Genomic DNA, 12,514 nt, shown 5'->3' on the forward strand with positions numbered 1-12,514 from the left:
AAGAGGTATAAAGTATTATTTTTCTAACACACAATCAATGTCTCGGTCATCGGGTAATTCTCAATTAATTTCAATTGAAAAGCTAAGACCTTGCAAGCGACTGAACGAATAAAGCTATAGGATACTGAGTCGGCTACTTCTTCTCTTACTTAGACAATTTCTGTACAAAAGTCTACCTCTTGCCAGCCATTGAACTCTTAGAAAAATGTCAAGAGAAGAGGTATAAAGTATTATTTTTAAAAAAAGTTTCTAACGTTCTTGGCGATTTATATCAGTCCTAGGGAAGATGGAAGATAGTGTCCCTGTAAAATCCAAAGAGCTCGTAAGACGCACTAAGCTAAGAGCGTACAAACTCGTCTTCCTTAAGATTATGGTGTTATCATACTTAATACAAAATGCTCTAAAGCACGAAGAAACACCCAATTTATATAGTCTAGGTGTTCTGAAAAACACCAGCTATTCCAAGAATATTTATATATGTATATCATTAGACCGTAAGCTTTTTTATCCCTTGCTAAAACCACAAGTCGTTATAAAAGTTAATATTCAAACGTTTAAACAAGAGAATGCATCGAGTTCGCCTTTAATTTCAGTACCCTGCGACAACAAATGACCTCCACTGACCTCTACTCAAAACATACGCGACATCATTCTCCATAACTGTGAAGGAACGTAACAGCTTTCCCTTCGAACTCAGGCTTGTTAACGTTTCGAAAGATGGGATCAATGTATTAGTTAAGGGCCAAAAAATATTTTTTTTTAAATCGATCAATTTATTGTGAAACACTTATTGTATGAGAAGCTTTTCGGTGAAGGAAAGGTCACTAATAGAACTTTTAAAGCAACTCGAATTATTTCTCTTTTCTTTTCTTTTCTTCTCGTTTTTTTTTTTTTATTATTATTATTTATATATCGCTTAATATCAATAATTTACGAGTTTACGTGTTTTGCTTTCGAGTTTGTTTCGCTTGTTATTTTAATTTATTTTGCTTGTCAAAAAAAAAAAAAAAAGAAATACTTACACCTGTGTTTTAGTTTCTTTTATTTAGCTTTTTATTTTGTTTTTCTTTAATATTCGGTTTGTGTTAATTTGTTTTTGTTTTTTGTTGTCGGTTTAAATGAAGCTGAATTTTTACTACCATTTTTTTTCGTTTTTCTGCTTATTTTCTTCTCTTTAATTATGATTTTCTTTCGGATGATTTTCCATAATAAAATTTTAATTTTTTCTTTTTCGTTCTTTATGTTCTTTAGTTCTTTTTTGTTTTTTGTTTTTTTTTTTGCTTTATGAACATATTATATAAACATGTAGGTATGTATATAGGTATTATGAATGTTATGCTTTATTTTTTTTTATGTACTTTTTAAAACACCATTATTTGATCGCCGCTACCTTCCGCACTGTCATCATCATCATCATCGTTTTCTTCATCTTCGTCATCGGATGTCAGCGATGAGGCATTATTCACTACTGACTCTATATAAAATATGACATGAAAAAGAAGAAGAAAAATAAGACAAATAAAAACATTATGGCCGGCTATGTATATAACATGCATCACTTCATTTAATGCAGTTTCATTCAAATAATGACTTGTCAAAATAAATCTTTATAAGAGGAGGAAGCGACAGAAAAAATGATTTTGAAGAGCATTCGTCTTTGGGCCAAAACGCGACATTTTACTAAAATTCATGAGAATATCGTAAAAAATTGCCATTTGTAGGTTAGACTCATAGACGGACAGACAGCCAAACAAGCTTAGATCGATTCAAAATTACTTTCTGTATAATAAAAAGTGAGCTTATCTCAAGTCCTTGCGGAAGTCACATACATCGGCATAAATTTAATATACCCTTGCATCTTCAGTGGCATTAAAAAAAATGATATAAAATGGAAAGAAATTTTTATCTCTCAAAGCAAAGCAGTAAAGCTTAGTGATATGATTATGTAAATCTGGTGAAATATGCCTACACTCGAATAGATTCGTTTGCTTGTGTTGGTAGAATTTTTTTTCTAATTAGGCTTTTATTCATTTTAGAATTGCTTTAAGATATATGTCAGTCTTTTGATTATTTTCTTTGTTTTGATCATTTTTGGCGCTTCTTTAAGCATTACGCCACTTTTTATCATGCATTGTCTAATGTGCATCCTGCCATTACTTGATATTATCTATACAAGTGCAATAAAATGTCTTTCCAATTTCAAGTTGATTGCTTATGACAATTTTCAGAAAACGCAACAAACAATTAGTTATTGAAAGACAAGGCTAATGATAATCAGAAGCACTTAATACTTAAGAATATATTTACTGTGGAGAGGTCTTCTAATCTGATACATGTTAATGCATATTCATATACTTTCTACCTGTGTGATTACTTGGCAAGGATTTCATGTTATGGCACTGTTGTATTCTAAAGTTCAAACTTTACGAAAGTAGGTGGATCGCACACGTATACCTTGTATATACAATTTTAGACACATTATCTATGAGAAAATAATGAAAACTAAAGGATTTTATGAAAAGCGGCTAAGGGTATTAGATGTGTGAATAAGCGCTCGTCAATTGTTTTTTAAAATTTAAAGGGTTTCATAGAAAAAGTCCCATACGTTACTTTGTTCAGTGCCTTGTCCTCTCAGCTCCCATGCCAAACATGAATTTGGTGGGAATCGGATAAATCCGCAAAAAAAAGCTTTACTTCACTTTGGATGATTAACAATGGAACCACTCTTCGAACAAAGCGATAATAATCAGCGGGGAGGATATGATCTTCCAGATTGAAATTGCAAACATTTTCTGAATGAATTTTTGCTATGTGATGGTGAATTACTTTGTACTGAAAAATTACATCATCATGATTTTTCTCATATTGCTCCCGTTTTTTGCCTCGATTGCATCAATAGTTTTTCATAGTTTTAACGATGCTTGTATTTCGTTGAAATATATCATAAAATAAAATACTTAAACTTTATCGTCGTTATGTTAATGATTTTCTTACTCTGCATTGTGGTAACACTTTCAGTATTCAGCATTGGTAAGGATTTAGACGATTTATCCTTTGAATTAAGCAGAACAAACGAATTGGTATAAAACCACACCTTTTCAAAGCTGTAAGGCAATTTGTTGTGTGTGTGTGTGTGTGTGTGTTTAATGTGATGATTTTTACAGTTGCGTATAGCTTAAAGGCAATACTTTGAAAAGAAGTCGTCAGAGTTTTATTCAGCATCCTACTAGCACTGTGTACAACTCTATCTTAAAAATACTTATACTTCATTCATAGATTCATTCGAACATATATCTCAACTCAATCTTATAATAGATCAAAAGGAGAATGAAAAAGTCAAAAGACACAATTCGTTAAATTTATTCAGAAACTTAAGTTAAGGCAGACTCAACGTGCATATGCAAGATGTCTTTAGAATGCTTACTAAACAGAGCATAGTTTATTTATCGAAATTTACTTTTTCACTGTCAATTTAAACTTGAAATATAATGAGGCTAACGCTTTGAACAATAGTGTATTGATTTTCATAGCCTTAGGCTAAACTCCCCTTTCTCTTAAGTCTTCGTTTAACGTAACATATCATGGGAATGTGAATTTTCGATTCCGAAATGGAAAAAAGTTCGCCCTGACTCATAAGAGCCACATGCGGTACTTGCTGGATCACATTAGTTTTTGGCTAAAAACGCTTCCTTAAGAAAACAGAGTGCCGCCGCTTCTTCTGCCTGATACCCAAAGCACTTTGTTAGAGCTTTTATGAGAATACATTTCAGGTTCAATATGTTTTTAATATTTTTAGTTAGCATAACAGTTTTACGTTAGAAAAATACGAAGAGCGAATCGCAAAAATTATTTTAAGATTTTTATGCATTTATTGAATATCTATTAAAGCCTTCAGTTTACGTCTTTTCCCTATACTTTATATGGATTGAATGGTAAAATATAAAATTCACCTCAAATTGTTCTTCACTTAAAAATTTCTAGCTCTGTCGAAGCGTACTTAAGTGATTTGAAGTAATTAGTCTTGAAATCGATTATGAAAGCATGAGCATGAACTTATCATATGCTTGTATTATGTAACTATTTATAATAGATCAGAGAACTTCATTTCATTTCGTTTGAGTAAAGTTCGAGTATTTTCAACGCCTACTTTGCGCAATTATTCAATGCTGAAAATTCGAATATGCTAATTAAGTATTTCGATTTGTAACGCTTAGACCGCAGTATTCATCTTCGTCTTCTTCTTATTCCTCCGTTCAGCAGATGACATGCTGCGTTATGATAGAAAATGCTCTGTCTTTACACGAAGTATTTAAGTACATTCTTGTAACTCCTCACAGTCAGAGTTGTCTTTGAGTTAGAACTTATCTTGCTGATCTATTGACCCATATTGAAATGTGATCTAATTCAATTCGCTTCATAAGCAGATAATAATTATTTGTTACGTTTCATTATTATTATCATTATTTTCTTTGCCTGAACTGTCCAAAGATCAATTTCGGATATGTCTGGATCGTGTTTATCAAGGCGTGAAAAGTTGGAATCGTGTTCGAAACATAACAAGAACTTCCTCCATCTGACATTCGTTAAGCAAATTGTTTGCAAAACATTTTTCAAATATTTAACGACTCGTGGTCCGCAATTCAAAACAAAGAGATGCACTTTCCAGAAAGTGTACTCCAAAGCAGACTTCGCAAGGCGACAAGCCTGAAAGATCTTTACATTTCGCTATCAGATATCCTAGAGAATACGCAAAGTATATTCGCTGTGGCAAAATGCATCTGTCCATTGTCTGTCTGTATATATATTTTTATTCGGATATTCTTATGGTTATGATTACAAGTACTGGGATCTTCAATTAAAATTTTTCGCAGTTCATATTCTCTTACGAGAACGTAACGGTCCGTTAACAAATCTGAACGTAATTCCTAAATCACTAAAGAAACCTTTAAAAATAATTGGGAAGAATTTTAAAGATTTTCCCATTAATCGGTTATGTGATAAAAACGCATGCAAAAGAATTCTATTGAAAAAATGATTGGCAATTATTTACTGAAAAATTTGAACTTGAGAGACATGAGAATACTCCAACCAAAATTCTCTTCAAAGCCATTATTTGAGTTATGCTATCAAGGAGTTTATATAGAGATATTATCTAAGATATTATTAAAAAGATTCTATTCACATTTACTATTACATTTGCAAGTCCCAGCAAATGGGTTAGATAGATGAATTAACCTATGCTAAGCTATTATAAATTAAAGTTTTTTTTTTTTTGCCTTATAAAATTAATTTGTATGTAAATTATTTACAACGTAATTGCAATTAAATACCATAAACTTTAAACATTAAAATGGACAATAGTATCTTTAATGATCAACAACAATAATAATCCACTCGGCGCACCGATATAAATATATATGTATATGTATATATATATAATTTTGTTTATTGCTATTGATAACAGCAACAACATATGCAGTAAATTGTATTGATTTCATGTTTGTATAATAATCAACAGACATGTAATTAGTTTTACATCATCATTACCGTATGTGCCGAGAATAGGTGAACGCATTTACATGAAATGTAAAATGCAATTCGTTGATCATGTATGCACGTATGTGTATATAACTTATGGATATTGTAGTGATATAAATAAGTCTGTCCGCAATTCATTTCATACCAAACTTCAGGCATCTGCATTTCTATGAAATATTGAAAGCAATATGCAAATGCAAAGTACTTGCTTGTAGTTGCAGTATGGCTTGTTGTAACTACATACGTAGTTACATTTGTATAATTTGTGTAATATGCACATGTAGGCATAACGCATAGTTGTACTACCTTACCGTAGTCTATATGGTTACACTAGTAATTGCTGGCAATTCTATGTTTATTGATCAAACTTGTTGTTGTTGTTGTTTTTTTTTTTATTTCTATTTTTTATTTTTTTTTTTCATCCATATTTCGAATTCATTCTGTACCATAATTCAATTCCTTTAAGCTGACATTTTAACTAAGAGATATTTACCCACTTACAAGCTGTTTGCTATTGGGCTATACTATGTGCAAGAGTTATAAATTGCTTACAACCGCAGACATGCATGCATTTTCATGTATTTCAGTATAAGCAGTACTTTCCCTATAAGGACTTCTTGCGGTATGAAATACTGATTTTAGTTTTGTAAAAAAATTTTAAAGCAGAATTTATAAACAATCATTATGACAAATGCATAAAATTGCTTAATATCGCAACACGATTGCCTTCATCTCTATTAAGCTTCGTCAAAAGCTTTTCGTCAAAATTGATATAACTGGCTTCTTAACGGACATCTATTAACATAACATGGTGTAAAAATCGATGTTGCATTTAAAGATCATTCTTTTTAAACAGTGCCAGGCTTTACGTCTATATGCGGCGAGATAAGCTTTTCTGACACTGTTTATATTTGTTTAGCTTTGGCTGCCCAGCGGTGTTTGGTGGCTCCCTTGAAAAGCTTAACATAGGTGACCGTGATGTTCTTCAGAACTTTTTGTCTTTTAAACGCGACTTGTGTTATTTATCAGCGGATAATTAAAGCAAGAACGTATCGCATCCCCATCCTTTGCTAGTATAACAAGTCAAATACCGGCAAACAGTAGCAACCGTGAAGGCCGTGTCTAAAATCACTTATTGAGCCAGCGATGATGCTGTGCAAGAACTAATGCAGAGCTTGAGGCGTTCGTTCCCTATAGTGTATATAAAGCATTGCATGATTTTATAGCCCGAGAAAAGCTTTGTTCTCTTATGATCCCACATAATTTGAAAAAAATTTCAAAGAGACAGATACTACAAGCAATACAACGGCTTTGCTTCGACGGACGGTTGATTGTGTTCGAAACAAGTGATCGCCTGTTTTCTCGAAAAAACTAGTCGAGAGAAGAACCAAAAAGCTACGTTGGATCATACTTCTGATGATGATTTTTTTTTGCTACCGAATCTTAAGAGGAAATTGCGTAAGAACATTGATGCGTGCCAATGCAATGATTTTAGCAAAGAAATTAAGAATTAAGAAAAGATTATGGCAAACGGTTCAGAACGTATGGAAAAGTGTATAAATCGTAGAGGGGAATGTTTTGAAAATCATTTACTATTTACCATTATTTTTATTTTTTTTTGATTATTAGGTTTAAAATATAAACAATGTTCTACGTACTTTTCATTTATAGCATTCTTCTTACTATACATTATACCTATACTGATATAAAACAGATGACATGATTTATGTCCATTAAAGTCAATTTTACCTAAAGGAAAGCAATCTTTAAGCTCATCTATTGAAGAATATAATTTTATAATACGAATTATCTTCTTCTTGTTGAAAAATATTTGCAAACATTTAGTTGAAAGGGAAAGCTCTACACAAAAAGGGTTTTTTTTTTTTTTAAATTTGATAAAAACGTTTTTGGTTGTTGCACTTTTCTTAAAGAGAGTTAGTTGATCGCTGATGATGATTGGTCGGACAATTTACTGCAGTTTTTACTTTGTTTTTCGTTTTCTTGCACAACAACAATCCTTAAAAGCGATTCGCTTACGGTCATATCTTTAGAAATGAAAATGAATTAAAATATGATAGTCGGGTAGAGCGACCAATTGAATACCTTACACCATTTCAATTAACACACCTTCTCTTCGCAAAGCACCGAATATTAGAACATGTTGCCTTATGAAGATGGCTAAAGTGTTCCCCTGCAAACTTGTTTGTACTTTTATATTAAAAGCTATTTAGAGTATAATGCCATGATTTACTGTGCGAGTGCAGCCAGATTGACGATAAAAATGACTCTTTCAAGTAAATAACTAATATTCTCTCTCAGTTACTTAAGTATTCAAGATTTCCCTAAGAACTGTGACTTAGAACTACGATAGAAAGTTTACTGTTAAGAGCATTCATTATGTTTACTTAGACCTGGCGACCTGGCGAATACAAAATTTTTTTTCTTTTTTTGTAGCGCTACAGCTAATCTGAATGACATCCTTACAGACACACTCCTTATAAATATTGTATATGAAATTATTTTCAACCTTTGTAGCAATATATATATATATATATATATATATATTTTAAGTAATATTTTCCGCTTAACTAAGCAACAAGATTTTTATGCGGCCAAAAGTGACGCATACTGTATATACATAAATATAAAATTCAATTCACCTGCTTATATTATACATATATATATATAGTATAGCTATGCTACTTACCGCAATTGGGTTTACCGCGAGTACGTGTATTTGCAAATTCAACGCCATGCTTATCTACACACCAGCATACACCGACCGAATTATGACATTGGGTGGGCTTGTAGAAGCCTTGCACATCGCAATCGGGCGCATAAGCTCCTATATATTACGTATACATGTGGGTGTGTGGGTTATTTGTCCGTACACATATATATAGGTATATGTATATATATATATATATATATATATTGTTGCAATTGTTATGTCCAATATAATAACAAGGTAAAGCACATAAGCCATGGATGAAAGAAGTTAAGAGTGGAAAATTGAAATGAAAAAGAAAATTATTTTAATTGTACATAAAAATATATATATATATATATATTTTTTTTTTGCTACAATAACAAGTAATTGAGCATTAAAAAAATGGTTGGTTATCTTGAAATAATAGCAACTTAGTTTAAGATTTTATTGTGTAAAAGCATAAATTGTTAGATTTTAGTGTGCGAGTATACATATATCAGAGTATGTTTGTATATATATCACTCTAAAGTTTATATATAAATTTTAAATAAATTGTTAACACAAAATAAAAAATATGAAATTTTTGTTAAAGTTAGTGAAAGAAAGCTAAATATTATATATTGTCTTAGAGAGAGAGAGAGAGAGAGAATAAAGCTATTAATGCATTAAAAATATCAATATTTGCGCGATACAACATTTGTTATAGCTCTTCCTATATCATAGACAGTAAATAATTTCCGAAAATATATATCGCATGGGAGCTTGATATGTTGCTGCCTTGAGAGAGAGAGAGAGAGTAAAAGTTGATAAAATATTTATTACTGCGTAGATCTCACGTAATTGTTCTATGCTCTATATATTCTATGTGAACATATATATATGTACGATAGCCAAAAAAGAGTCCGAAAAAATGTCAATTAAGGAGATCGTCTTAAAGTAATCGAAATTGAAGTATCGACTTCGATTCAAAGACGTTAGCAAATGATTTTGGACCTTTACAACAAGTATGTGTTTATCTAATCAGATCCTTGAATAACATTCGATATATATAAGGAAGAAAGATATTCGGCAAAGTAAAAGAGTAGATTTACTTCAAATATTTATTCGTTTTTCAAATATTTTCAGATTTTTGTGAAAATTTCGTATTTTTGAATTTATTTTATGAGTCTTAAGAACACTAACTGTTTTATCGGATGGAATAGGAAAACTCTGAACAGAAAGAGTCTATGTGCAGATTAATGAAGAAAAATTCATTACTGTACATCGATCTAATGCATTTCCAAACGTTAAAAATGTTTTTCTGATTTTTCTAAACTTTTACTTTTGACATAACTTCTTCAAATTTTGAATTTTTTGCTATCGAATAACACAAAGGGTACATTCCATCAAATAATTCAAAGAAAATTTCTTATTTCTTTTCTCAGTAATGGAGTTTTTCATTTCAATACTCACTGACTATGTACAAAGTTACATTTCGTAAAAATCACTTAAGATATGGACTTTCTCCCTTATATCTGATATCTGTTTTCTGATATCTTTTAAAAATAATTTTTTTTTATTTTATTTTTCAAGAATGTCGCAGTGACTGCGCCCCTTAATGTCTTACATCACTACAGTAAAGCCCACCGCATCTATTGTGTTCTGGGCTTGAGATAATGGGATTAAATTTCATAAAATTTCTCCATACGATTTCGGATCGAGACATATCTTAAATTTTGTAAGCGCAAACCGCGGAAATGACATCGCAAGGGGTGAAAAGATGAGATCGATTTCATAGAAAGATTTTCATAGTCAGGAGGATGGGTACGATTGGATTGTATATGACGGTTCCTTTGTTAAGCCAACAAGTAGAATTGTCGACCTGAAAATGGACAGATAGTCGTCAAGAAAGAGGCTTTCAAGCAAGCCCGAGGCAGTTTAAAGAACATTAACGAGAAGACGACAACCAATAACATACCACAAGAAGAAAGTTGTTTTGCAGCCGATATAAGCGATTTAAGACAAGTAGCCTGAACTGAAGCCTTGAGGGTTGTCAGCCTTAATCAGTTAAATAAAATAAAAATGGGATTTTTTTTTTTTTTTTGGACCGATCTTATTTACAATCTTTAACAAGGCAAAGACTTTTTCATTAAGCAAAATGGGATTTTTTTTTCGACCGATCTCTTTTGCAATCTTTTAAAAAGGCAAAATATTCGCTGCCGGTGGTTTCTTCAAGCTCCCAAAGCAAATAAATAATTGAAATTGGGTATAAAAAAATATTTGTTTTTCTTCAAATTTGAAAATAAATAAATAAAAACATTTTAATAAATTTTCATCAATAAATTGAAATTTATATAAGAAATCGTTTTGAATTTTTGCTTAAATGCAACCTACTAAGGCTATATACTAAAGATAAAATTAACCTCACGGTCAATTGACTTAATCATGGCTTATAAAAATGATTTATTAATTCGTCAAAGAACGTAGAGTTGCTTTCAAGCTGCTATCCTTTTCATTTTATATAGTATATTTTATACTAACTAAGAGAGAATTTTTTAAAGAATATATCTAAATATATCTAAACATTTAAAACTAAAACTAAAAAGGAAAGTCTCTACAATATATTTCTTGCTACTAGAAACTTTTGAATTTCTAAAGTACGATTTTTTTCGATGGGTGCGCGTGTATGTGTTTTCAGGTGTTTATGTGTGTGTGTGTGTGTGTGTGTGTGTGTGGAAGTATTTGCGCTACGGAAAGTATTTTGCAAGCTGGTGTATGTAATAAGAAAAAGAAGAACGTAACACAAAACATTTTTAATATAGAATATAACATCTAGAAAAAAAAAAAAAAAAAAAAACCCCAAAAAATTTATATTCATATATAAAATTTGAGTAAATATTCAAGTTTGTGTATGTTAGCTATGTTAGTATCCTTAACGGTGTTCAGTGGCTTTCACGCAGCCTAATAGGATTTTCTTTTCTTTTTCCTCCTTTTTTTTTCTCTTTTTTATTTATTTTTTTTTGTGTGCTTTGTTTGTTTTTTTATTTATTTTTTTTTTTTATTTCTTTATTTTTTGCTTTGTTTACCTTTTCGTTAAATAAACAAACAAATGATAGGAACAACTTAATGCAAAAATATGTAGAAAAGAAATGAAGAATTAACAAGTCCACCTGTACCTATCTCACCTGCAAAATCGCCAGCGATTCTTCGTCGAACCGCGGCACAAGGACGATCAGTTTTTTCAAAACAACGGCACCATTCGCGCGTGTTAATTGAATTATCCTGATCCAAATCGCATGTATCAATGAACGGTTTAATGCAACGTTCATTTTGATCATGTTCCAAGTCATACATTTCCTGCAGTGATAAATATCCATCATTATTCAAATCCAAATGGCCAAACATCCATTTCGCTTCAGTTTTGCAGGCTGGTGGAAAATGTGCTTTTGACTTTTGACTATGCTGGCGACGTTTTTTACTGTCAGCCATTATAACCGAAAACCAATCCAACAAACGATTCCCAATGGCGGTCAATTGTTGCGGTTTGCATTCAGGTGATTTAGATGGATAACCTGCATGTGTACATAGACGAATGTATAAAGCACAAACTGCTAAGTAATATATATGTATATAACATATACGAACATTTGAGTATATCCTTACCATTGTTAATGTTGTTGTTTTTTTGATATTTTTGTGGTTTCTCGACCACCTCATTGTAGCCACGTATTTTGTGTTTATCCTCTTGATATTGTTGATTGTCCTTGATTTTTTATAGATATATATATATAGATATATATATTTTTTTTTATAATAATAACATAATTTAAATAAGTAATTTTTATAGTTTATGATTATGATCATTCTCATCATCATCATCATCATCATCATCATCATCATCACCACCATTAACATCCATTAACAAACCATCATAAGTTCCATTAATAATTCTTTACAATGATGTTGCTGGGAATGACCATAGGAATGGTAACAAGGACATTGGGAAAAATGTCTTTACCTTCTTATAAGCGGTGTACTTGAGATATTTATAATGTTTATTATCGTATTTGATTTCCTCCGGCGTGAAAGTGAATTGTGAATTGATATGATTATAATGACGATTGTTGTCATCCTTATCCTGACCGACATACGCCATCATATAATATAATATATATATATATATATATATAGTATAGTACAGTAAAAATACACATATTCACCCATAGGCAAGGAATCAGGACACACATGTCGCAATCAAATGAAGGTGTATAACAATGATAAAGGAAA

The 12,514-nt window shown here is 31.2% G+C and overlaps 1 protein-coding gene and 1 long non-coding RNA gene across 7 annotated transcripts in view; one reads left to right on the forward strand and one right to left on the reverse strand.

Moving 5' to 3' along the window:
• The window catches only part of LOC119638048, a 1,739-nt gene extending 728 nt beyond the window's left edge, over nt 1–1,011 (forward strand). The window contains exon 2 of the long non-coding RNA XR_005247374.1: nt 6–1,011. This is a non-coding gene — a long non-coding RNA (uncharacterized LOC119638048). The remainder of the gene's footprint in view (nt 1–5) is intronic.
• A 243-nt stretch (nt 1,012–1,254) lies between these two features.
• Nucleotides 1,255–12,514, reverse strand: part of LOC119638049 (proteoglycan Cow) — a 152,417-nt gene continuing 141,157 nt past the window's right edge. For 4 of the 6 annotated variants that reach the window (XM_038034640.1, XM_038034639.1, XM_038034638.1 and 1 more), the window contains 5 exons: nt 12,246–12,365; nt 11,891–11,990; nt 11,404–11,799; nt 8,246–8,383; nt 1,255–1,474 (listed from right to left, as the gene is read on the reverse strand). In XM_038034640.1, coding sequence (XP_037890568.1) covers nt 1,362–1,474; nt 8,246–8,383; nt 11,404–11,799; nt 11,891–11,990; nt 12,246–12,365 — 867 coding nt within the window. In that variant the 3' untranslated portion in view covers nt 1,255–1,361. The remainder of the gene's footprint in view (nt 1,475–8,245; nt 8,384–11,403; nt 11,800–11,890; nt 11,991–12,245; nt 12,366–12,514) is intronic. The other 2 variants (XM_038034641.1, XM_038034642.1) reach the window with 2 other exon arrangements.

Source organism: Glossina fuscipes, unplaced genomic scaffold (assembly GCF_014805625.2).
Source record: "Glossina fuscipes isolate IAEA_lab_2018 unplaced genomic scaffold, Yale_Gfus_2 62, whole genome shotgun sequence".
NCBI lineage: Eukaryota > Metazoa > Arthropoda > Insecta > Diptera > Glossinidae > Glossina > Glossina fuscipes.